The sequence below is a fragment of the Gadus morhua genome, chromosome 6 (genome assembly GCF_902167405.1).
Source record: "Gadus morhua chromosome 6, gadMor3.0, whole genome shotgun sequence".
NCBI lineage: Eukaryota > Metazoa > Chordata > Actinopteri > Gadiformes > Gadidae > Gadus > Gadus morhua.
Window position 1 is genome coordinate 9,442,375 of NC_044053.1, and position 26,633 is coordinate 9,469,007.

The following is a 26,633-nucleotide window of genomic DNA, read 5'->3' on the forward strand; positions in this document are numbered from 1 at the left end:
TTTCTTGATTGAGGTTCATGTTTATTTTACAGTTTATATGGTACATAGTTTGACATAATTCTCTCCGACTCTGACACTATCTCAAAATATAATACTCAATACTATGTAGCCACTTGGAAATGCATGCTTCTCCATGTGACATCATTGCTAGGAATCTCATTTCTGTAATCATTAACTGGTACCATAATGAATTATGTTGTATAACACAAAATATAAGTAGGCCTATCATCCGACTTGTTTAAAATACCTTTTTTTATAAATTAATTCTGCACTTTTTAACTTTTTAACAAATTAATAAATAAAAATAATAATAATAATAATAATAATAATAATACTGATCCCATTGTTGGATTGAGCTGACACTCAGTTTGTAATCATTTCTGAAAATAAAACAGCTATAAATCTAGCTACAACTCAAGCCACTAGAGATTGCTAATGGGAAAACGTACAGAGAACGGGTTTAACATTAAAGTGGTGATCAAAAGGGCCATCTAAATTTCAGGAACAGAGGTGATTGCATTTAACACTACAGGCCAACCTTGGAAAAGCCCATTTGTGGCAATGTTAATCAGATAAGTTGGTGTGAAATGAGTTGGCCAATTACACCATGAACTGAATCAAAACACTTTTTGACTTAGTATTTCAAGTAAAAAATATATATTAAAACAATTGTGGCAACCTATTCACACAGGAAAATGTCAATTTTTCAATACAGATTGACGTGAATGAATGGTACATTTAGTGGTACTTAAGCAATGCTGAATCTGTGCTTCGAAATGACAAGAAATAAAAGAGGCAGACTGCAGGCTGCAGCTAAGCCAAAATGGGGTCAGTTTGGTGATCAGTGATTTTTATATGATAATGTCAAAATCAGAAAAAGTAACGGCTGTTTTATATTATGTCATGTACAACCACTTATTGTTAGAGAAATGTGTTAGGAAATTGCAAAAGTCAAATAGACTGTAAAGTCGTAAATGAAACTTTTTGCTGTGCTTCCATTAAGACAAGATGAATACCCACAAATTTGATTCAGGTCCTACAGATTAATCCATCCACATAAGTCACAGAGTTGGCATGTTGCTCCATTTGAAAACGGAGCCCTCTCCCCCCATCTTTGGTCACTGTTTCCCAGAACGTGATGATCACCTGGCCTGGGACCAAGAGAGGCTCCAGGAATTGAACAGTAAGGTTGATGGGAGGTCTTATAGCATCTACCCCTGTCAAAAAGAAAGGGAGGGGAATAAGATCATGAAATATGCTCCTCACAGCATTAAGAAGGTCATAACCCATAGTTATATAGCATTTTAAGAAGGGTACTTAAAGAAAGAAAATATGCATAGCCTAATCATGCCACTCTGTCAGTAAGTCAGTATGTGCTTCGAATGTCTTCACGAATCATTCCAATGGGACACGGCATTCATCACTGTACCTCTGTGCTTCTCCATCTCCGCCAGGCAGACAGACAGCATCCACAAGCTGGGGGAGCTTCTGTCCCTGCAGCCAAGAAGCCTTGCCGGGAGGGACAGGAGGGGACTAGGGGAGTAGTCAGAGAAGGACCAAGCGAAGCAAAGCCCAGTACTCCATGGGACCCTCATTGCTACTCTCTTCAAAAGGGCTACATCAGGCAAATCTGGCAAAAGAGAACAAAAACATGGAAGTATGACATGGAGGTAAGACTGCTTTACTGTGATTTGGCATTGATGTTAACCCCCCCCCGTCTCCTCCTGTGTGTGGGTCCAAAGGCAAGACAGAAAGATGAGGGTACCCCTTTAAAACTAAAATCAATACTAAACTCACATTAAATCACCATTGTTATTGATTGAAGCTGAGAATTTATTGTTTTCCTGTTGTAGCCCCATCCGTACCTTTTTTATGATCTGTGGGCAGACTTTGGAGCGTCTTGTAAAACTTTTCCCTGGAGAGCAGTGTCAGGGTGCTCTCCCACACCAGCTGACCGCAGCGGGACGTGGCTGACATAAAGACGTCCACCTCTGCTCCGCTTCTGACCGTCCGGTACTCCAGGACCCGGGCGTGCAGTGTGAACCGGCCCTTAGTCAACTCATCAATGGGCTGCAGAGTTCTCAGGGTCTGCCGCACACGCACCAGACCTGGTCCAGGAAAAAAAGGGAAAACTATTGAGGGATTTGGCAGAGGCTTTCATCCATACCAACTTATTGATCAATATATTTGTCACTAATAAAAGGGTAGGGGTTAGGCATCTTGCTCAGGGATGCCAACAGGTAGACTGCAGCCATTGGGGTTAGAACCAAGATTCTTTCTTCTGGAACTCATACCGTCCAATCACTAGACAATCGTTCCCATCCAAATATTGTCCTTATCTTTACCCCTTTCAACACAATCCCATTCAATAGGAAAGCCTACATTTTCCAGGTGGCGTCTAACATTAAGTAAAAATAAATACAAAGTTGTAACGTAACCTAACCACTGGCAGTTATAGTTAAACAAGAACACATGAAAGCGATTCCGACCAGTAGGCTATCTGCACCTGCTGGGTTCAAGGCGAAGTGGGATGAGGTCAGCACCATCAACAGCAGCCTGAGACAGAGGACCTCTGGGAAACACAGAGGAACGTCTCTGTATTCGCTGTCTGGGTAGTCCCAACCGTAACCTGCTGCAGCACAGAACTTCCTCAACAGTTGGTTTTCAAGCCTTGGAAGAAATACTGCTGTTATATTCTGCATTTCGGTTAAGCAAAATTCAGTGAGTTGTAGTTCATGGATATTATTGGCTTACCTGCAGTTAATAAGCGTGTATGAGAGGTCGGTTTGCTTCTTGTTTATTATAGACCCCCGAGTTACTAAAAGAGCTTTGAGCAAATATCGTGCAAAAAGGTATCCGAGTCCTGGCAGACGGTCCTCGTAGTTTACAACGGTTGATTTCAGGGCTTTATGAGAGCGATACACATGAGCATAAAATAGATAAATTGCACTCAAAGAGAAAGAGGCGACCACGAAACTCTGTGTATTTCCCATCGTGATGCTGTGCTGAAGGGATTGAGTTTAAAAATCAATGTCCGATCGCAGCCACATATGGGCCCTGGTGACGTAGTCTACTGTATATACGCACAACGCAATACTATGCTTATCCATCTCCATGACTTATGACCCCGATATGCCTACACCTAGGGACGCTTGTATACTTCCAGAAATCAAAACCACAGGTCATCATATCACAACATAATTCACACAGGAAGTACGGAGTGCGGTAAGCGACAACCAGAATGCGCATGTGAATTTCAAAAAGTTTAATTGTAAAAACATTGCATTGATCAAACAAACAGCTACAAAAAGTACAACTAATTGAAGTGATGCTGCATTATTTGTCAGTAGTCCGTGGCCGCATTGACATTACAACAGAAGCGATATTGAACACAAAATGGCATTTATAAGCGTTGCGCTGCATTAAAACCAAGGCATGATTCGGGCGGTGCTCCATGTCGTGGCTTGCTGTCGGGACATGCTGCTGATCGCGGGTTCTGGCAACGACGAGTGGGTCTGTTCGTAATGTGGAGACGGGTTCCTGATGCCACAAAGAGGTCATCCTTACCCGAACAGCAGCAGTAGCACAATGCAAACCGAATTCACTGCTATCAACGGCACTGTAAGAGACAGGAGAAGGCCAGGACACGTTAATACAGTGGTTCTTAGGGTCATGGGTGGGGTGTGTGTGCTGTTTGTGTTTGTAACTAAAACCCACCTCTCATCACTGTTCTTACGGATCGAATGAGGGTCATCACCTGCACCTTGACACCTGGTTCATCCCCAAACCCTCCGACGCTTTGGTCCACCCCCCAGCCAACTACAAGAGGACATATACTATTAATTGAATTGCATAAACTGATTTGAAGGCACTAGTTTGTCAAATGTGATCATAACTCTTAGATCATTTTGGCTAACCATGGATTAGCTGCACGCTAAATGAAGACCGGTTAAAATCACATAACGCACACAGAAGCGCTTCCCAATAAAACACAAAGCACTTACTTTTACTAAGAAACCTCTCTTCGTGTAACACGGCGACTGCATTCACACACAAGATCGCTGCTTGGATGAGAGAGTATAAAGTAAAGGCCATGTTGTTGCTGCAGTTGGACCTGGATTCTTACAACGTTTACAAGTTTGACGTAGGCTACGGTGGCCGTAAGGATCACATGGTACGCGATCGGAACAGGTACATAAAAAAGTACAACCATTATAGTAAGCCTTACTTTATTTGTGTTATTTACTCGTGAAAAAACCTAATGGAAAAGGTGGTTATATGTTTAAAGCATTTATCCGGTCATATTGGACTCATAACAGTGAGCATTAATGGCCTAACCCACCCTTATTAGTCCTCGTAAATGGTTTATCAAAAGTTGTTGCAAATCCACTATTCAATAATTAAACTCTAATTTAACAAATAAAATTCAATAATTAAACAACTCGATACTAGAGTTGATGGGAATATCCAGTCGGGGGGGGGGGGGGGAAGGAGACCCAGATTACACACGTGACAATTTAGTAGCCAATATCACACAACCTTTATTTGAAAAAGCACACATCATGAGAATAAAAATCTTTATTAGTGTTTGATGAAGTCTGCATAATATGCCACACGCCTGAGAAGCTTATGGTCAGAAAAAGAAACTGCTCTATCAATATCGCCCTCTACTGGTAAAACAACCGCGACATCTACTGTACTGTGCTTTGCAAAAAAAAAAAAAGGAAGAAAAAATATTACTGTTAAATACACACATATTGTACTACTGTTATGTATATGTACTTCTGGTCCACGTCAGAATTGTAATGTATTTTTTTTCACATTCATATGTTATAGGCCAAAGATAATAACAATGTAACACTGGACCCTTTAACACATGGATCAGCTCCCCAAATCCAAACTCACTAGGTGCACTTAAAGTACAATCACTAGTGCCGTAAAGTAAACACATTTACATAAAAAAAAAAAAGGAGAGGGTGGGGAGAAAAATGTTTAAAAAAGCTTGCAACAGCCACATAATGTCAAGAATGGCAGACTGCAAGCTCGTTAGGTTTTGTACAGAGTATATTTTATAGACAGGAACGAATACAATACACACATTAAACACAGAACATCCCAGTGTGTAGGCTCATTCGATCTTCCTTTCCGATGTTAAAAAAAAAAAGAACGAAAAATAAAAGGAATACTGCCATGTTTATAAAACATTTTGAAATTCAATTATAACTGGTTAACCTTTAGCTGCCAAGATATGCACTTAAAGGTCACAAAAAGGTTTTTTGACAAATGTGAAGGAGATGAACGGCTAGAACAATTTTTTTTTTCTTTTTTTTTTTACAACATGCCTCCGGAAAACGTTCACGGTTGCAGGAACGCCTTTTCGGTTGCTTCATGTACTTTAAATGCACCAGACTTCTTTGGATACAGTAATAGGTAAAAATAAGAAAAAAGAAATAAACGATAGACAGGCTACATCATCGTGTGTCGTTCTCACACCAGGACAACAGACTTCTGTTGGAAACGGATCCCAACGGAAGAGCTCCGGGGGGGGGGGGGGGGGGGCAACGAGGAATGATCCAAGCTCTCTAATGTGACTTTTAAAAACAGCTGTGGTCTTGAAAATATTACTTTAAGAAAAAGAGTGAATGACAGAAAATCTTAAGTATATTTATATATAAAAATACATGAGAATACAAAAAAGTAGCAAAAGAAAGGGGATATATTCTAAAACAATACAGGATGAAATCAACCGATACCTTCAATTTCTCCCGGTGAGAGACCTTTAATTTATTTAATGCTTCACCTAACAGAGCCCCAAGACTCCCAGTGTCATGTCAAATAAAGAAAGAAATAAGAAATAAACTTAAAAAAGCTTTGCCTGACGGCTGATATTCTCTGGTCCCTGCCCAGTGCACCTGGCAAAACCTGGACCGCAACTCAATAGCTTCATGTCAGATTGGGATTTTGTACGGGAAGGGGAGGAGGGGGCGCATTTACAATAAAGTAGGGGACTTGTTAGGGTGCCATATAATGACAAATATTTAAACTACAGCCAGACTGAGTTTGTTTGGGGGTTTTCATTTTCTTTGTGGGCCAACATTCCTATTCGTCCATTAAAGAGGCGTGTCATACAACGACACAACACGAGTTAAAAAGAATAATGAGGAGAGTGAAGTCAAATCAGCAATCTAATTTCATAAACACAGTATGGTCGTTTCCCCCTCAGGGGAAAACCACCACCTAAAAGGTCATCGTTTTTTCTTCGCCAAGCCAACAACCCCCCCCCCCTCCCCCCCTCATCCCCCATCCCTTAACTTAAGATGGGGCCACGATTCCCAGAGAAAAGTAGACTTAGGTCCAGAACCATGGCTGGGGCGGGCCGGACCATAATTCATGTACGTTTTCATGCTTGTGTTCCTCGTACAAGCGTTCTCCAATACTGAGAAACTATTCACAGATATTTTTGGTATTTGCCCCCCTGCTTCCTGGACTAAAACCAATATACATCTCATTTGTACCACAAATAGATCTAAAATTAAGGATTTGGGGAAAAGCAATTTAACAAGGTGCATGACTTCCATGGGTAACAAAGTGCCAAATTCGATGCTGAAGTCTGTATGTGTGATTCATGTGTGTGAGCGCAAGTGTGTTTAAGTGTCTGTGTGTGTGTCAAGTTTAAAAAGGGCGGTGGAGCTGGGCCACAAATACTATGACATTTTAAACATAAATTCATTCTGTGGGATTTTTTAAGTTTAGTTTCTTCCCCATGATAGGAATTCGCAAGTTTAGAATTTCATGAACTTTGTTATTGGCTGACATTTTGGGTGGTTCTGGAGCTGCTTAGGACATACTGGAGCAGCGCACAGAGGGTGAGCCCATCTGGGTCAGAACCTTGTCTAACCACTGCAGGGGTCCGTTCAAGTGCAGCTCGATCCAGCAAGGAGTGCTTGTAACCGTCTGTCGCCTAAAACACAAAAACACAGTTTCCCTTTAATCTTTTTGAAAGGCTTGCGTGTCTGAAAAGCTGTTTTGTCTGTACAAAACATGGCTTTAGCCTATTTGTTATGATTCACAGGTAAAAGGCAAGCACCTTTTAACCAAACAAAAACGACAATACTAACCGATATAGGGTTACACATACACATTTGATGATGGAAACCTATTTAAGGATCAACTAAAAATTGCCAACGTTTTACAGATGGTGTGTGAGGTAAAGGCAAGGTTACCCTTATACCCAGTAAGCATCCATGACCAAGATATCCAACCCCTTCCCGCCAAGTCATGATATGTACCAATAAAAAAAAGGTGGCTCTGGAAAAAGGTTTCAGCTAAATGACTAAATTATGAACAGCCTTTGTCAGGGCTCACCTGTACTCTGCTCCCCAGCCTTTGACGAAGCTCATGCGTATGGTACACATCCTGGTGAGCTGGTAGACGGCCTCGAAGCCCTGGTTGACCGACTGGGCCAGCAGAGCCGCAAACTCCTGGTTGTTAAAGATCTTCAGGTTGCAGCCTAAACACGATGGGGAGGGGGAGAGGGAGAGGCGCGAGTCAGACGGGACTGAGGAAGTCTCTGGTAGGACACGCACGAGAAAGTTGTTGTGCTGCTGTGACTGTCCTGTTGCACAATTTGGGGCCCTGGAGAACAGTTTATGCAACACACACACACACACACACGTGCTCTGACAGCACTCATGTGGCACAATGTGGCAACAGGAAGTTCTTCTAAGGAAGTGCGCATGAAACATGACCTTAAAAACACATCTGGCACGTGTAATGATAATTATCGAAATGAATGAATGAATATATACATTGCCGTATTAATAGGGGCTTAAAACTCTGGTTTCATCACGATACGATATTACAATACGATATTTGCCGAAATCAAAAGTCAGCCAGGATACGACTCGATTTGTTTCAGGGGCATGCGATCGATATTTGACGATATCATCTGCCTATTTAACACAACCTCTTACATTCAAATCAACTCACAATTTTTTTTTTTTGCACTTCCGGATATTCAAAACAAAACAATCCATTTTTATTACAAGGAATAAAGTGCCACATTGCATTTAAGTGCAAAAGTTTTTTTTAGGGCTCAACTTAAAGAGCCTTTAATGATCTTTTATGTTAAACAAAGACCATTCCCCACCTATCTGTGGATAGTGTTCTTCTAAAAACAAAACATCCCTTGGAATCATCTTGGCTGTTAGGATTAGCCGTCCGATTTTCCCGCAAAATTGAGTTACTTTTAACCATTAATGAGTGATGCAGTATATGAAATGTCAAACACACCGTGGCGTAATACCAAGCGTCTGAAAAGCTTGACCCTCTCTCGGACGTGCCTAATACAGCCACTGAAGAGTAGCATGCAAAATATACCCTGAATGATTGAATTCAGTTCATGGCCATCACCGCCAGTTGCTACTACATTTTACACACTGAAACTTTAAGCCGTTCACTGCAGCTGCAGGGTGCTGTTGAATACTAGGGTGCTTATATTTCATATGAAAGCTCAAGACCTTTGGGTCCACCAGAACCTACCAGGAGGTATTTTGCACACGGTGGCCGGGTGCCATCCGTACCGCTGATTGCAGTTTGGACTCTGGACAAAGATGGCGCTGTCGCTCAGGCACTCCGCAAATACCTCCCCACCGATGTAGTACAGTCTTACTCCTCTTCCTGTGAGCGAGAAACCAAACAGATAAAAAATGATTGAGCTTTGCTAGTTAGTTTGTGTTTTTAGTTTGTGACGTTATCCCTTTCAATTTGGCCAAAAAGATAAAACACTGTTCCCATAATGCACCGTTCCCGGCATCCATACCTATGTGCCTGCGGGTCATCTCCACAGTGGCGTTCCTGTTGACGTTGGATAGCAGGCCCAGGCAGAAGCGCTCAGAGTTTGAGGGGTCCGTGAAGCCGTCCACCGTCAGGGAGGGCTGGGAGGCGTGGAAGGTCTCACCAACGCGCTGGTTCAGCTCGTAGTAGGCTATCGAGCACCAGAACGCCGGCTCACTGTAGGTCACCGGCTGCAGGTCTGTGTAGGGGGATAGAGATTGGATCAGGGCTGGCTCATTTACTTTGTAACAGACCATGTTTTACTCAGATTGTTCTTAGCCTCATAAGTAAGTGTACAGTAAGTCAATCCGGATGAAAACTCATGCTAAATGACTTAATGCTATGGGAAGATCAACTCCCAGACGAAAGGTACTTAGTTACCTAATCCCTAGAGCCTACTTGTTTCCATCCTTGAGCAAGATACCCATCATTTGCTCAAGAATGACATGCATCTGAAAACACTCAACGTTGGATAGTATAAAAAAAGTGGAAATTGTTAAATAGTAACGTTTGAACTCACGGCAAGGCACATTTATTTGGATCTCAGAAATGTTTTTACAACACCATCATTAAATGGAAATGACATGGCCACAATAGCATCTTAATGCATCCCATACAAGACTGTAATTGAGGGTTAGGTAAAGAGGGCTAACCCAAACTCAAACCCCTTGGAACAGATCCAAATTAAATGCACTTATTTTGCCATGGTAGGGCTGTGGTAGCAGTAGGGCTGAGTGACTAATCAAATTTTGATTGCGATTTCGATTTTATTGTAAAATGATCACAGAACTAATATAAATAGAGTTAGATTTTATTTTTTTCATTAAATGATTTAAAGAAAGTGCAGAACAGCTGGATACATATCTGCACATTATTTTATTTGACCATTTCGTGTACTTTTTTAAGGCGAATTTTCAAAGATTTACAAAAATTAATTGTTTGAATAATCGTGATTTTAATATTGACCAAAATAATCGTGATTATGATTTTTTCCATAATCGAGCAGCCCTAGGTAGCAGACAGCCTCCGACCATCTGGTATCACTGGGGCAGAGTATTTCATCCATCTTAATAGATGCCATTTGGTGGACCTTATCCACAGCACCACAATACCATGAGTGCATACATTCTGGGCCTGGGTGGTACAGGTGGCCACCGAACCGGTAAAAGTGAATGACATGTTCCACCAGTTGAGCCAATGCCGGAACACTGTCTGTGGGGGGGAGTAGAGCTGGCTTGAACACATGATGTTCAGGCTTTGAAAGATTGTCAGGTTTTCCAGAAAGTTTCATGAGACACAGTACGGTACTTCAATTGGATGAGAGTAAGCCTACTTTTCATTATCACCAAGCAGGTGTAATGTTGGTGATGGATCACCATCCAATCATGAATCACTTTTACTTCTCTATTCACGATTATTAAATAAACAAACCATTGAATCTTTCTGAACGAGGGATGCCCTCTGGTGCCCTTATATTTGTTTTGGTATTTTAACCCTGGGATGTCTGGTCGAAATTAGCAAACCCTTGCATCTCCAAATATGCACCGGCCTAACAAATGTGTTTTTTCCTGCATTCAAATCCTAAATTGTGATTTGAATACCTACCCAACACACGAATATCCGAAAAACGTAATAGTCGGGCTCGGTCCTAGTGGAGATAGAGTCAATACTTCAATACTTTTCATTCATTTAGTTTGGATTCGGTTGCTGATGTGCGAGGGCTTCCTCCGGGGCAAGGCTTACCCATGCTGTGGTTGACCGGAGACAGGGTGCTAGGGGACAGCTCTGCAGGAGAACCTGGACACACAAGACCAGAGTCAAACACTGCCATGCAACAGCGGCCCTTTAAGAAAGTCCACAATAGAAATATATAATTTTCAAAATGTAACAGAATGGCGGTTCATTCTTTTTATAATCATTATAATACTAAGATTGAGAGCCGTGGATGTTAATCAGTCCTCAAAAGCGACCATGGTGTAGAGGTGCACAGGTTGGCCACAGCGGGGGCAGCGGTGTCGGCCCTTTGGGGACAGATGAGCGATAGGCAGGCGGCACTAGTCTAGGGTACCTGTGTCCATACTTTGATTCATCTGCTGATCACTGGCCTCTCCATCCTCACTGATGTAGCCAGGCGGCGGGGTCTCTGTGGAAAGGAGTGGGAGGAAAATAGGACGTCATCGCCATTGGAGAGGTGCAACTTCATTTTGCAACTTCAAAAATCAGGAAGTGTGACTTTGCCCAGCAACGATCATGTGACTGATGCGTGATCAGAGCCGGAAGGCCGTAGTGAAGTCTATCATTTCCTATGGGAGGGTGTTATGCCCAACTCTGCTCCAAAAACAATACTGTCAGTGCAGAAGATTAAAGCTTTGATCACATTTCTTTGGGCAGCACGTATAAACAACACATTTAATTAACGCAGGCAACTGTGATGAGAAGCAGATTAACATTATTGTTTAAGAATAATCTAGCGCTTCCTTTGGACCCATTATGTGGTCTCTAAAAAGTTCATAAACAAGGACAAACATCCAGCGAAGCAATTGTATCGCTTTGCCTGACAAGCAGCAAAGACAAATTAAAGCTTTATTTGCATACGTGTAAAGAGCAAAAGTGATCCCCTTATTTGCATTACAGAACTTTGAAGCAGATGGGATCCTCATTATGAAAAGAAGAATTGTTTTGCATCATTCGAGAGGCTTAGGCTGGATACGAGAGCTGGAAGTGGCTGGGTGATGAAGTCCATCGGTCCAGTCGCCGGTCTGACCCAGTCTTACCTGGTATGTAGTTGTTTGGGGGTTCGATCCCTGCGGGGAAGTTTGTGTTCTCGGGTATGGAATGGGTGTAGTCATCCAGCGGTGGCAACTCCGTCAGGATCTCAGAATGTCTGGGCACCAGGACCGGGGGCAGAACTGGAGGGTGTTGAGAAAAGCACCGCTCAGTCAAGATGCAATGCACAACAGAGCAGGGTTCACCAACAATGTTATTGATGATAGTTAGGCATCAAATAATCAATGCACATGATAATTATCATGGGGATCGCATTACAGACATGTAATGACATTGTCAGTTTCAAATATTGCCATGATACTGATTTCACCATAAACACCTGGAGAAGACAATTCAAGCTTGGACGCCATGTTACGATGGCCATCGAGTCTCCCCTGAAGTTAGTGCTAAACCATCCAGCTTTATGTGCCAGGATGGCTGCTAGGCAGGTTTAGTGGAGACTCACCTGGGGTCTCCACCCGTTGGTAGTGGTAGGGGTTGATGCACACCTCATCCTTCTTGAGGTGGAAGGCGTACTCACAGGCCTCGATGGCCCGCAGCTCGTGGTGGCTGTGCAGGTCAGGCCAGCGCCACAGGCGGCAGTAGATTACATGGGGAAGCCCCTTCCTGTGAGAGACCTGCAGGCGCCCATCCAGGGATCTGATTGGACAGCAACCAGGAAATGGTGGTGAGAAAAGCGGGAAGACACACGGGAGGGAGAAGAAGGGAAAAGGGAAGGGTAGGGAGGCAGGACAAAAAGGTGGAGAGGATGGGTATGACGGGCAGATGGGGGAGGGAGGAGGGGGGAGATGGATCGCGTTGGGGGTAGTGACGAGAACGAGAAGCAGAGATGTTCTCAATGTCTGCCACGCAACCCGCCCCTGTATACCATAAAGACAAGTTCCCCCACATCAAAGCTGTATGCAAAACCATACGAGAGGTAAGGATAGTCACCTGGTCTGGTCAGGGTAGCTGTATAGGCCTGTGGTATCCCACTGTTCTATCGTATTTGGTGGACTCAGTCCCCATATTTCAGAGCAATTGCTGTGCACAGAGAAAAAAACAACAAAACAAAAACAAAAGATGATAAACATGGGACATGGATATTTCAGAAATATCAGTATGGGAAAATGTAAACAACTAAAAAGGCCTCTTTTATTAGAGTGTAATGAAAGAAAAAGACAAACGACAATAAGAGAAGCCTTTTGACAAACGCAAGTAAAGAAAAAAAAAACAATGGAATCCACTCAAACACAATGACACTGTTGGTGAAACAAAGAAACAACACTCGTAAACAATTGTGGTATTGTACTGGACACCAAAAATAAACGTTTTTCCTCTCAACAGCAGTTTATATCTGAGACAGTGGACCTTTTCTGGTGACATTCAAACAAACACTGAAGACACAATGGGACAGAGGAGGGCGAAGAGGAAGACATTTCAGGTTTCAGACACTCAAAAACATTGAATATGTTCAATAAATTATAAAACATGGAATGGAGAAGAAAGAGTAGTTGCTTCTGAAGGACAGGAGATGGACAGGACTGTGTTGTGCTGCATCTCGCACTGGGGCTTAGTGGGATGTCAACTACGCTTCGGAGAAGTCCCCGGGTTCTGGGTTACTTTTAATGACTAGGACCAATGTGCATGTCCACTAGTCCATTTGTCACAGAACAAAACACCATCATTACCCAATAGGATGTATAGAGTATATTAATGAAATAACTGGTGGTTTGGTGCAGCCATCAGCCAAGGCCAAAACATGCCAACATCCAGCTTAGGGCAACAACTCTCTCTATCCAGTCATCCCTCTTGCCTGTGCAATATACACTCACAACCAAGCCATACAGTTAGATAAAAGAGAAGACCAGCCATGATTTCCCTCACTGCAAGCTAGCCGGCGTATCTAAAAATACAAACACAGGAGTTTAGTGTAGTTCTCAGGCGATAAGGACAAGCTCTCTGGAGACAACCCTGTGACGTGGTACTCAGCAGAGCATCAGGGAAGTGCATCAGGTGACATGCCGTTCCCAGGGAACAGGAGTCTGGGCCACCAAGGCTGGCTGGCTGATAAAGACAACATCCTCTTTCCTCCCTTGTCTTGTCTCCCCTGGCAGAGGGCTACAACCGACTACAGCGTTCAATATACACCATTCCTTGTATTTCAGTTGTTACTTAAATTAGCCAATCCAAAATTCCATATTGGAACACAACCCTGAACTCATCTGTGCTGCACCAATCAGTGCAGCACACCAGGGTTTAAAAAATACATACAAGCCCTCATTCTAGATGTGTTGTGATCTTGCAGATACACAATGCATTTGGATAACTTGCACAATGGAAGTGCTCTGTCACTACTAGTACTTCAATATGACAAGTCACAGGTCAAAAGGTCATACCTGGGGATGGTGACACACTTGGTGTTGCAGTTCTGTGTGGTGATGGCTTTCTCAAGCTCGTCCAGCTGGCCTGTCTTCTTCAACTTCTTCACCAGGCTTTTCACCGCCTTCTCACACCACTTCTCCTCCTGTCCGTTCTGCTCCCCCCCGCCTGCTCCCCCAGGGCCACTGGCGGACTTCTTCCAGCCCAGCAGCCTCTTGACCACAGGGGGGGTGAATGGCAGGATGGAGGACATCCTGGTTGGGCGAACCGAGGGTCTCCAGACAGCCTTACAACCAGTCACACACAGAGGCAGAGGGGACCTGGAGGCACAGTTTGGGCCCTTGCTCTGGTGTGGCCCCTCTACTGACCCAGGAGAGATGGGGCTATGGCCAGGGCAAACAGGATGCGGGCAGAAGATCTAGACACCTAGACAGAAAGTGTTGCATAATCAACACACATCAATAAGCACTGTGTAAAGTAAACAATACTTGACCAATACCCCCAAATATAGCGCCACGAACTGATTTCCAAAGCATTTCAACGTTATGCAACATTTACACAGTTGACAGAAATTAACTTAATATATCAAGTGGAAATACTCCTCGAAAGGGAAAAATAAAACATTTGATGAGGTGCATGGGCAGGTTGTACAAATGAAGAGAGCTTGTCATAAATAACGTTCAACATGTCGTTAGCCAGCTAAACCTGCAAACTTGTCAGCAAAACAGGGTGTGACAGAACGCGTTGCAGATCCTAGAGTGACACACACTACGGAGGGTCATTCATGCTCACTCACGCTAAAACACCGAAAGAACCAGAAGGACTCTGATGGATTGAATATAAAAAAACGAGTCTCCTAAAATGTCCACATAGCTAACACCCACTAGCCTGCCTGCACAGCCTCCAGGCCGGCTGCTCTCTGAGGGGGCCTTGCTCCTCAGTCCCATCACAACAATCAATTCAGTAGCGTGGGCCAGGCTGCTAACGCACACAAGGTATCCAAATGAGATCCCACGAGCCAAATCAAGCTTTAAAAAACAGGCATGCATGTTGTAGGTGTTTGTAGCCGATGTGTACCGGCAATCATGTCTAACTAGGCCAGCTAACATTAGCATCACCGAGCTAGTTATCAGAAATCCTTTTGTTGTGATCTGTGGAAAACAATCAAGCCCCGCTACTTTGCGAACTAATATTAGCCGACACATTTATGCAAATCGAATAAACGAAACGTGTGCATATTTTTCAAACTGGTGGATTTTAATGGTATAGATAAATATGTTGTTTGGAACTTTTACTGAAACAAACGCGCGTCACCGATGCGATTAGAAAACGAGTTAGCATCTTGCAGCGAACTATTGCTAACTGAAGTTAGCTAGGGGAGCTAGGTCGCTCCTTCACACAAAACAACACGTATCAAAGTCGATAAAACAACCCAAATCGACGCAATAGTTACCCTTAAATTGACTTCACCACGCTCCAGTTTTTAATGAATGCGATTGACACCGCTTAACACACCACTTAAGTGGCATAAAACTATCTTAAGTCCTTATATAGCATCCACTAATTTTAACAAGGGGATTGTTGGCTTTTCTCAATGCTACTGGAGCTAGTTAGGCCAGTTAGATAGACCGGAACAAAATACTCAAACTCGCATGCTTGCTGCATACGCGTTTTTACTCCCGCCTCTCCCAACGCTGATTGGACACATTTCGAAACAGTGAAAAGGGACCGTGCAAATGATTGGTCCGATGGGCTCACGACAACTTCATTGTTCATTTGACAGCATGATTTGTTTTGGTATTGGAAAAGTATTTCAAGCGTTTATGGTTTTAAATAAAAAAATAATAATAATAATAATCTTCCATTCAACACGTATGCTAATACAATTGCATTGCATATTATTAAATAACCTGTAATTTACGATACATTCCAACCACCTATCAATCGTCCCCATTGCCTCCCTTCCAATTAGTTTTTATTGAGTGCACCTGACATCATTATAAAATGCGTCAAAACAGACAAATAAGACATAGAGCGTCAAGTACTTTTTTTGTTCAGTTCTGTTCATGACCATGGCAGTAGGCCTATGTCTGCGTTTTTGTATACTGCTATGGCATTTTGTGTTGCTCTTGAGAGGTGAGCAAACTGTTAATTCAGTCTAAAAATAAAAGTCGTTTGTTTTAGAAACCCAGGCAGGTTTTAATACATTACTTTTATCCCTCTTCATGACCAATAGTGGCGTTACCTGGCAGCGCGCCTCTGAAGTGCGGCCTTGGCTCTAAACTGTGTGATGACGGCTCCGAATGTATTCGCTTCAGCCACGTGTGTGACGGAGAGGCCGACTGCGGGGACAGTTCGGATGAGAAGGACTGTGATGTCGGATGCGGAAAAGGTGGACTTTTATGACCTATGTTTAACGTTATTTTGTTCATCGAATAGTCTCCTTAGCTTTCTGATAATTCTGGTGCCTGGTATAATAACGCTTTTATGTAATGGTTATAACGATCATTCGTTTAGCAAGTGTTGCTTGAACGTTAGGCACCCGTAGCTTATCAACTACCTTATGACTACAAACTTGCAATAGCCTATAACTTGTTAAATTGCGGTTGACTGTTTTGCTCAAGCAGACCAGTTTCAGTGCGCCCACGGGAAGAAGTGCATCGACCTTGGGCAGGTGTGTGACGGCCAGCCCCAGTGTCAGGACCACTCGGATGAACAGCAGTGTTCAGAGGCCGGGAAGGGCTGCGCCCACCAGTGTAAAGACAAGAGCCGGTGTCTGCCCAAGACGTTCTTGTGCGACGGGGAAAGCGACTGTGTGGACGGCAGTGATGAAGATAACTGTGGTAGGGCCTACATTTGACAAAATGTGCATTTATTGTTTTCCTCAAAGGAACGCTAGATGTCCCAGGATTAGGATATGGACACCTCTAGGAGTAAGCTTAGTAACTGTGCCATTTATATAACAAAATCAACTTTGTTTCATATGGTGAGGAGTTGCAGTTGGCATTTTATTCTATTTGATTCTGGCAGTTAAATGTCAAATCGAAAACGTGCTTGACTGCGATACTATGTCAGTAGGCTTGTTGTATATTCTTTGATGCATGTGTTCTCATGTCTGTCCTTGTCATTTATCAGTGGACATGGAAGCGAAACAGCAGGAAAACGGAGCCTCCTTACCCCCCTTGCCTTCCGCCCCTGAAAACCCGGTACATTCCCCTAGCCTGCCTGCCCCCATCAAGTGTTCGTTGGGCGCCAAACCATGCCATGACGGCACAGACTGTGTCCTCTACAGCCACATCTGCGATGGAGAACTAGACTGCAAAGACGGTTCAGACGAGGATGAATGTTCTACTACTTGCCAAACAAGTAATGACCATGTTTTAATTTATTGTGGAATTTGGCCAGACACTGCACACATCTAGCAGCCTTGTTTTGCATTGTTTCATTTCCCGTTTTCTGTGGGGGAAGAAAATATACCAAAAATATCCTAATATTGTGTGACTTTTAATGGACCCAAACCAGCTAATGGCTGTAGTGGTGTAGTATGCCCTCTAAATATACTATACATGATCGTGTGACGGGATAGGCTGTGTAAAGATTAGTTGGAATAAACTATTTTCGGTATTGGCTCATTAATGCCAAAAGACAATGTTGTATTTCTCCCAATGTAATCAAAGTAACTAACCTTTCATGTCCCACTACCCCAGCTCAGTTCCAGTGTGCCCATGGTAAAAAGTGCATTGAGAAGGAGCAGGTGTGCGACGGTGTGTCGCAGTGCCAGGACCGCTCAGACGAGCTGGAGTGCGGCAAGCGCTCAGAAGGCTGTGTTCACCAGTGTGACGATCAGAGCCGCTGTCTACCCAAGAGCTTCCTGTGTGACGGCGAACGCGACTGCCTGGATGGTGGAGACGAAGCAAACTGCGGTAAAATATCATGACATAAGGGAGGGAGAGAGGCAGGGTATCCCCTTACTAGAATTCTTCTGGTTGCCTAAACTGCATTCTTGTAGCAATAACACACGTTATCTAAACTTTTACCGTCGCCCTCTTGAAACCCACAAACTCTCAAAGCGCTTTGTATCCTTCTTCCCTCCAGAGGATAAGCAGGAGTGCAGTAACAGTGAGTTCAGGTGTGCCAGCGGCCAGTGTGTGGCGGAGAGCATGAGGTGCGACGGACACCCTGACTGCTGGGACCACTCGGACGAGAAGAGCTGCACCAGGCCGTCCGTCTGCGCCACCAAGCACCTCTGTCCCCTGAGCATGGAGTGCCTCATCCCAGAGTGGGTCTGCGATGGAGACAAAGACTGCAGAGACGGCACAGATGAGAAGGTATGGCTGGGCTTGTACAATGTGTCAGTGCTGAAACTGGTGCCAGGGTTGGTGGTGAAACTTCTTGCCACTTGCATTCAAGTGCCCTTCACTAAAATGGCAAATATGGAAGGAATGGAATCTTAAAAATAATTTGTTTGGTTGGTAAAACTGTGTTGTACTGAAATATACATTTCTAATGTCATTACACATTGTAGTCGTATAAATGTAAGGATCCAGTTGGATGATCCAAAGAATCTGAACAGTGTGTCCAGGTTAACGTGAGGACTTCTTTCTAGGATTGTCCTGTGTCTCCGTTGAAATGTGGGGAGTTCCAGTGGACCTGTAGCTCCAGGACCAGGTGTATCCCCAAGTCCTGGCACTGCGACGGCAGGAAGGACTGCGACGATGGCAGTGACGAAATGGAATGTGAGGGGTGGAACGACTTGATCAATAATGGGTTAAAGGCAATACGTCTATTATTTTTCATCCAAAGCCACCTGTCAGTGAAGCAAGTCAGGTTAAGATGTCATAAATGGGCAGATGGGGATAAAAGGCATCATGCTTGCAGGTATACTGGAGGTTCATCACTGAGTCTTTGGGCTGAGAGCTGCCCTAACCCAGCATACCAGAGATTTCCTAATAATTTACACCTGAATTTAAAGGGCTGTCTTTCGTATGAAAACTACCGGCCTGTTTTTTGGATTGCTGGAGGCTTTTGCAGTATAAAATATTATGCCTTTGGCCACAATTCACATGGCAGAGGAGATTCTAAGCGTTTCCCTTGAATAACGAGCCTGGCTATTACCACACCAAGCCCATCGTAGATTGGACATTGGTTTGGGGAAGCTTCCCTCATTTTCTTCAGCACAAGAGGCGTGATCAACGGGCCTAGGTCAACTGACTCTGTACGCGATTGGCTGCATGCCGTCGCTACCCTGTCGTCATTGTGTTAAACCAGCCATTAGCACGCCAAGGGGAATAGCCAGCTTGGTGATTGGCTCCCGCAAAAATGGAATCGGAAGCAGAAAGAAATGCATTGCTCTTCTCCAGACCCTTGTGCGGGGCGACTTCAATTCGCCGGAAGAATGGGCGGGGCTACCCAGGCCATTGAATGACCTCTGTATATTACATATACAGCCTCGTCCAAAATATTTTGGATGAGACTGCTTTTACATAAGTGTGTGAAACGGGGGCCCACTGACTGTAGCTGTGTGCCTAGGTGACGCTGCCACCTGCCCTCCCAACCTGTTCCAGTGTGGCAGCCAGGAGTGCTTGGCGCTGGAACAGGTGTGCAATGGAATGACCAACTGTGCGGACGGCTCAGACGAGGGAGGGGCCTGTCTGACCAGGTGTACCGAACAAGACTTTGCCCGCTGTTCACACATGTGCCACAGCACTCCACAGGGAACGGTAAGGAGTGTGGCTTCTGCCCTGCACGGCAGTAGGGCAGTTTTGTAATGCAAGTGCTTAACATGGGGCATATGACCTAAGACCAAGAGAGAAAAAAAAAAATGGGAACATGATGCATTTGGAATATGGCATCTTAATAACGCCAAGAATAAAATTGTATTTATTTTTATGTCCTTAGTTCCTCTGACTGATCAGAGAAGATGACTTCTGAAATTCTCAAACCATAACTCTGACCTTTCATCGGTTCACATGGTGGTCTTTAGAGTTCATTGCTTGAAATAAAACGACTAATACTCTCCCTTGTGTAGCGATGTCACTGCACCCCGGGTTTCAAGCTTGCCGAGGACGGAGACACCTGTGTTGACATTGACGAGTGCGCGGCTGTTAACGAGTTTGCAGACAGTCTTCTGCGCATGTGCAGTCACCTCTGCGTCAACACGCCAGGCTCCTTCCAGTGCCAGTGTCCCCCAGGCTATGTCCTGCAGGCAGACGGCCGCCACTGCAAGATCACAGGTAAGGGACGCGCTTTCCTTACCCAGACCAATGTGGTAGCAGCACTGCTGCATAGGGCGTACCATGGAAATAGTCAAACTGTTTACGATGAGGATTTTGCAATTGGTAAACACTGGAAGAGATTACATTCAGTGAGAAATGCAGCACTGTCATAGGAAAACTCTTGCACATGCCTTGTCTTATGTAATCCACATTAACGGACCTAACTGGTTTAAGTCTGGTTGCTACTACAGGTGGGTATTGACTAACCAGAATCAGGCTGAGAAAGTTGTGTTGCCCTCACCCACTGCAGGAGAGCCACTTATGCTGTCATCAGTCCAGACGGACCTGATCCTGTTCGGCCTGCGTAGTGGTAGTCTAGACGTGCTGCCGTCCACAGCAAAGAAGGCCATCCTGTCCCTGGACTACGACTGGAGGGAGCAGAAGGTGTTTTGGGCCAGCCTGGACTCTGAAAGCATCCGGTGGTCCTCGCTGGATCAAAAGACGAAGGGCACCCTAATCAAAGGTCACACACACACAACACAGCTGGAGGGTTTTGAACAAGAAACCCCCTGGATTAGAGGGCGAACACATTTAAACTGCGGCCACAACATGTGCCAACGCCACAATGCATAACTCTGCTGACATAATTCTGCTAACTAAAAATAGTTATATTGATTGGCCTTTACAATGCAGTAACTGTTTTATGCATAGCGATGCCAATTCAGTCTGCATCTACCTGTTATTTAATTAACCTTGCCATATAACTACTCTTGATGGTGAATAATTCTGTGCATGTAACGGTCACATCTGACCTGACCCGCCCCATCCACAGGCGTTCGGGCAGATTCGGTTGCCGTGGACTGGCTTGGGAGGAACCTGTACTGGATTGATGGGGTCAAAAGTGAGATTGTTGCCGTCAGATTAAACACTGCAACTGCCAAGGCACCAGACTACAGTGTTATCCTTGATGAAGACATGGACCAGCCTCGATCTCTGACACTATTGCCACAAAAGGGGTTTGTTTTGTGCAGTCTTGTTTGTCAGCAACAGTGAACCATTGTGAAATGCAGTCTTCCCTGCCAGATAAATCTTAAATCCCTTCAGACCTGCTTCCTATAAAAATCAGTCCAGACCTCTTTAATCGGTGATGACACTCAAACAATGGACTGTTATTATCCATGGTATGTTTGGGTTTCATCCGTCCTTATCTTTAATGCAGAATGTAGAAAATATGTTGTCTTACTGTAGGCAATTTATTTTAGACACTCCAAATTTAGCATCTATAAAATGGGAGAGTGCTTTCAAAGTTAACCAAAATGCAGGGTTTATTGCAGAACATTAAGAATTGCTAAACTTTAGCAGATGGTGCAAGAAGGGGCCCAAGACTGAGCTGGTCTAGTCATGCAACGCCTGCATCTCCAAATATATTGACAGTTGTTTTCTTTCCAGGCTAATGTTCTGGACCGAGATTGGAAATGTAGCCAAGATTGAGCGAGCTGGGATGGATGGTTCTGCACGGAGGGAGTTGGTAAACACCAGTCTGGGCTGGCCTGGGGGCATTGCTGTGGACACAATGTGCAACAGAGTCTATTGGACAGATGAGCGTCTAAAGGCGATAGGATCAGCCAACCTGGACGGAGAGGACATCCAGGTGGAAAGCGATTGGTTTCAGGATTACAAAGCATAAACAAACCACATATTTTAAACCTCCCCTGACCGGTTTAACATGGGACTTTTGTGTTTGCATCTCTCTGTGCTGCACAGATTTTACAGATGAAGGAGACCACCAACCCCTTCTCTCTAGCAGTTTTCAATGATCTGCTTTACTGGTCCGATGCAAAAAGGCGCGTGTTGCAGGTGGCACAGAAGGGAACTGGCAGGAACTATCAGATTCTCCTCAAACGACCCAAACAACCTTTTGATGTTAAGGTATTGGGGAAATTTAGCCTTCTGATTTCACTCTGTTGTATATTTTTTTGGAAATATACATTTTATCAGCATATCTTCGTGTACTTATTCAATTTTTTTTTTTAATATACAGAAAGGAGGACACTCAAGTGACCCATAGAGTGGCAGAGTCACGCCCCTTTCAGTAGAGCCCATGGGACCTATGAGATCGAAAAATATGAATGGGTTTCAATGGAGAGAAAGTAATTATTGTCTGGTCCCAGTCTTTGTATGCCCCGGACTACGCATACGTTTGTGGATTTAAATGATAATTTTCTTGCAAAGAAAACTAATCATTTTCGTGAAGAAGTTTGATAATGTTAGGTCTTTTTCAAGGAAAGGATAAAAGCATCAAAAGAGGTGAAAACCATTATAGATCGGGGCATGTGGAGAGTTTCAGTAATGCCGATGGGGAGATTGTCGGTCTTGTCCACGCCAGTCGCGGGGAGCGTGACGGCACATGCGAGAGTCTTTCTCATGTGTTTTCGCTACAACACTGTACAATAAACGGTCAAACTCTCGACATGAAGAATTATCTTTTAAATCCATAAACGACGTGTGTAATCCGGGGCATATAAAGACTGGGACCAGAAGATGATTACTTTCTCTCCATTGAAACCCATTCATATTTTTCGATCTCATAGGTCCCATGGGCTCCAACAGAAGTGGCGTGACTTCGCCACTCTATTTATACAGATGCTTTGTGAAACTTTTTTCCAGATCATTCATTCGCTGCTCCAGATGGGCGCAGAGAATCCCTGTGAGAAGACTCACTGCTCCCACCTGTGTGTGCTGGCCCCAGGCTTCAAGGCCGTGTGCAAGTGTCCTTCTGGGCTGCTGTTGGCGGAAGATGGTTTCACCTGCTCCAAGCTGAAGAACTCTGCCTTCCTGCTGTTGCTGTCCCCCTCTACAGTCACACGGGTTAGTCGAATGTTTGCTGTATTCCCTAACCTCAACCACGTCCAAGTTATTGTCTCTTTATCGTATGTGCGAACGATAAAACGTCTTTTGTGCAAAAAGAGTTCTGGGTCCAAAAACACACTTGGCAACCTATGTTGACAAGAGTGGTTTAAGGGATATTGTACACTGAGCCAATCATAATAGCAAAACAAAAACCCAGATGGGATGATGCAGGAACTATCATTTGAGCAAATATCTCGCTGGACATTTACCTGTTTCTTGCGAAAAATCTATAATTCGCCAAAAATTTAACAAATCTTTTAAAAAGTATTTTATTGCTTCTGCATCAAATTGTCTACGATTGTACAGTTGGGAGGACTGCGTCCATAGCAATTAAGATGGCGGCTAAAAAGGTTGTTGGTTGTCATTGTGAGCATCCTAATAAAGCGTGGTGTACGGTTAGATCTACCTGCAGGCTCGACACGCGGCCGTGGAGCTGAAGCAGTGGCCAGAGCACCAGGCCCTGCCCCTGTACAACGTCAACGAGGCCACCATGCTGGACTACAGCCTGCGGGAGCAAGCGCTGCTCCTGACGGACACGGGCACCACCTCCCTGGGGCTCTTCAAGCTGCAGGACGGCAACCTGTCCCCCCGCGGGCAGCTCCTCAAGCTGCTGGGCGGCACCATCACCGCCATGGCGCTGGACTGGCTGACTCTCAACGTGTACTGGAGCAGCACCAAGCAGCCTCGCCTGCAGGTCACCTCGTTCGACGGGGCCCACACCGCCGTGCTCGTCAAGGAGGCTGTCGGCACTCTGGAGAGCCTCGCTGTGCACCCGCCCAGCAGCAAAGTGTGCTTCGTCAACCTGGTCCAACAGGGCAACGCCGGGCCCCTGGCCGCGGTCGAGTGTGCCAACATGGACGGCAGCAAACGAGGGGCTCTGTGGCAGGACGGCGTGCGGCCCACGTCGTTGCTCTTTGCTAACGATGGCGGGGAAATCTTCTGGGCAGAGACGAGTAAGATTTGGTTTTGCGTCCAATGTCCATTAATGCAAAGGGCGAGTGTCTCGTTTGTAAAGCGGTTAATTAATTGTGTTGGATTCCAGGTTCTAGTATCATCTGCTCCATCAAGTTGGACGGTTCCGGTTACAAAGAGTTTAAGGTTGGCAGCGGGCTTGCTGCCATCGCCTTCAGTGATGACGTGCTCCTCTGGATGACTAATAATAATGGTAATGGGACTGTTTTATATCTTGCTTCACTGCTGATCAACATCAGAATTTTTTTTAGTTATTTCTACAAATCACAAACACTTGAACTATAAACTAATGAAATAGTTGTATAAAAATGCACTTTGTCAAGTGTTGACTACATTTTTATTCCAAAGGACTTGGAATATCAAATTTACCTTCACACTACTGACATTTATTCAACCCAATGGGGGCACTGTTGTCTTGGGAAACGTATTGTGTTGCTTTGCGTCTAGACAAGACCAAACTATGGTACCGAGATGGGCAGCAAGAAAAGCAGATGTGGTTTGAAGTCAGCACAGCTGTGGTCGGCTTAAAGGCGTACAGCAAGTCAGGCCAGACTGGTATGTGAAAAATATGACTTCTGAAATTATAAAAGAGTGCAACGGGACTTCCATGTCATCAAGTATTTTCCCGGACACTTCATGCGTGCACCAACCTTAACGTAGACAAATGAAGCAATATCAAATAAGCTTTTCATGTATCCGTTTCCTTCCTCCGGCAGGTACCAACCGATGTGCTGTGAATAACGGAAACTGCCAGCACTTGTGCTTGGCTATGCCGTGGTCGCGGACGTGCCGGTGTGCCCACGACCATGTGGCGCTGAACACCACCCACTGTGCCCCGGCCCGGGGCTGCCCCGCCGGCAGCCGGCTCTGTCTGGACGGGCTGCTCTGCCGGCCCGGTGACAAGTTCTGCAACGGCCACGCCGACTGCCCCGACCATTCGGACGAGAACTGTGAGGGGGGGGGGGGGGGCGGGGGGCGTACCTAATGGGTTGTAGCTTAACGGGGGGGGCGGGGGGGCGGGCGGGGGGGGGGGGGGGGCTTGGGTTGAGATGCCTTTGCTTAAGGGGGAAGGGTAGTTGAAGTAAGGTGTGAGACTCCCACCCTAAAGGTTCTTGGTTTGAACCCTAATGTCTTGTAGGCGTCCTTGAGCAGCTTTTGCTGGCACCCGCCAGTAAACGATTGTCTACAAACACGCGGATGGATTGACGCTGTGATTATTAAGCAGACTTTGACACTGGTTGCAATTATACTGTGCGCTGCTTCTAGCTGGGTCGTCTACGTCGAGGGATGCCCGTCAGGGGTAGCCTTATAATCATGCTGCCAAATTTTGGGGAACCATGGTGGTACTGGCGGTCGTTCCGAATGACTATTCTGAACATCTTGGAAATCTTTGGGAAGTAATAGTGTGTTCCCCTCACTTCTAGAAGTTGATTGAAGCAGCTAAGGCAAACTCCCCTGATGGATGCACAATGATGAATTTGGAATTTAACCACTTGCTGCTTCTGGTTAATACAGGCAAACACCAATGTCCAGATATCCCAGAGTATCCCTTTAATGAATTGTATAATCAAAAAGGGACCTCCCCTGCAAGTACCCTTTGGCTTAAGATATGTCTCCTTAAACGTAGATTGAACCCAGATCTGACGAGCTCTCTCCCTCCTGTCTCAGGTGTCCACCTGAAGGCCGGCTGGAGAGACAAGGCCTCGCCTGCCACCAAGCCTCCCGGGTCCCCCCCTCCCGCACCGCGACCAGAGGCACCGACCATAGCCGCCGGCGCTGATGACGACCAGCGCCGTAGCCTGGAGGCCAGGACCTGCAGAGACACGGTGTGCAGCGGGAACGGGGACTGCGTGGACCCCAGTGGCCGTACGGGCTGCACGTGTGCACTTGGGTACAGCGGGCCGGCGTGTGAGGACCACGTGCTGAAGAGCCTCTCGGGCCCTGTTGTCTACGGGGTGGCCGGTCTCGTCGTGGGCCTGTTGATGCTCACGGCCGTCCTGGGGATCGTCATCAAGAGGAGGCTGTCCGGCAATGCAAGGTCTCCGTTTGTGTATTATTATAAGATAAAAGCTAGAAGGTTTGATCACATAGAAACGCTCAGGACACTAGAGTAGCTGAACTTACTTGTTTACATAGTACTACTCAAGCCATTTACATCATTGCCGTAACATGATGAAATGCTACCTGTTCATGTTGGGATACTTGACTACTAGATACAGGTTCATGCTGAGATGTTGCATGCTACAGAAGTCTTGGGGCCCTCTCGACTTTATTTTAATTGATTGTGCTCCCCAGCCAAACTAGTCATGTGATGAAGGAAACTGGTATGACTGTCCGTGAGAAGGAAGCGGAGCGGGTCCCGAGGACTCAACCGCCACCACCGGACACCACTGTGGCAGAGGTGGGCAAACTATACTTCAACAGTTTGGTTATACAAACGACCTTGGTAACCTCCTCCTTCTCTGCAGGAAGTGGGCTCTCCTCTGGACCAATGCTGACAAAATGGAGTTTTTCTGTTTCTGTGAAATAAACTACATTTTAATTAACAGTGTT

General features: G+C 45.1%; 3 protein-coding genes across 7 annotated transcripts; 1 reads left to right on the forward strand and 2 right to left on the reverse strand.

Moving 5' to 3' along the window:
• si:ch211-12e13.1 (immediate early response 3-interacting protein 1) lies at window positions 1-4,250 on the reverse strand. Of its 2 annotated transcripts, XM_030359242.1 has the most exons (7): window positions 4,005-4,250; window positions 3,718-3,819; window positions 2,755-3,619; window positions 2,507-2,670; window positions 1,866-2,108; window positions 1,430-1,630; window positions 1-1,217 (listed from the first exon to the last, which is right to left on the reverse strand). In XM_030359242.1, the coding sequence occupies exons 3-7, from the start codon at window positions 2,991-2,993 to the stop codon at window positions 1,030-1,032; spliced, it is 1,035 nt and encodes a 344-aa protein (XP_030215102.1). In that variant the 5' UTR covers window positions 2,994-3,619; window positions 3,718-3,819; window positions 4,005-4,250; the 3' UTR covers window positions 1-1,029. The 2 variants fall into 2 exon arrangements, with proteins under 2 accessions (XP_030215102.1, XP_030215103.1); XM_030359243.1 differs by lacking the exons at window positions 1-1,217; window positions 1,430-1,630; window positions 1,866-2,108; window positions 2,507-2,670 and having other exon boundaries at window positions 3,251-3,619; window positions 4,005-4,196.
• A 271-nt stretch (window positions 4,251-4,521) lies between these two features.
• Window positions 4,522-17,780, reverse strand: LOC115545203 (mothers against decapentaplegic homolog 2). 4 transcript variants are annotated; one of them, XM_030358137.1, is made up of 11 exons: window positions 15,437-15,630; window positions 14,001-14,409; window positions 12,556-12,645; window positions 12,068-12,261; window positions 11,610-11,744; window positions 10,916-10,978; window positions 10,579-10,632; window positions 8,822-9,034; window positions 8,542-8,679; window positions 7,366-7,510; window positions 4,522-6,961 (listed from the first exon to the last, which is right to left on the reverse strand). In XM_030358137.1, exons 2-11 carry the CDS (start codon window positions 14,234-14,236, stop codon window positions 6,838-6,840), a joined length of 1,392 nt encoding a protein of 463 aa, XP_030213997.1. In that variant the 5' UTR covers window positions 14,237-14,409; window positions 15,437-15,630; the 3' UTR covers window positions 4,522-6,837. The 4 variants fall into 4 exon arrangements, with proteins under 4 accessions (XP_030213997.1, XP_030213995.1, XP_030213996.1 ...); XM_030358135.1 differs by having other exon boundaries at window positions 10,904-10,978; XM_030358136.1 differs by lacking the exon at window positions 15,437-15,630 and adding an exon at window positions 17,669-17,780 and having other exon boundaries at window positions 4,564-6,961; window positions 10,904-10,978.
• On the forward strand, window positions 16,009-26,633 carry lrp13 (low-density lipoprotein receptor related-protein 13). Its single transcript, XM_030358134.1, has 21 exons — window positions 16,009-16,119; window positions 16,220-16,375; window positions 16,611-16,826; window positions 17,119-17,349; window positions 17,691-17,906; window positions 18,079-18,311; window positions 18,590-18,719; window positions 19,513-19,703; window positions 20,012-20,216; window positions 20,509-20,721; window positions 21,031-21,214; window positions 21,648-21,849; window positions 21,963-22,127; window positions 22,866-23,066; window positions 23,509-24,061; window positions 24,151-24,273; window positions 24,528-24,635; window positions 24,797-25,030; window positions 25,749-26,118; window positions 26,376-26,481; window positions 26,549-26,633. The coding sequence occupies exons 1-21, from the start codon at window positions 16,050-16,052 to the stop codon at window positions 26,576-26,578; spliced, it is 4,137 nt and encodes a 1,378-aa protein (XP_030213994.1). The 5' UTR covers window positions 16,009-16,049; the 3' UTR covers window positions 26,579-26,633.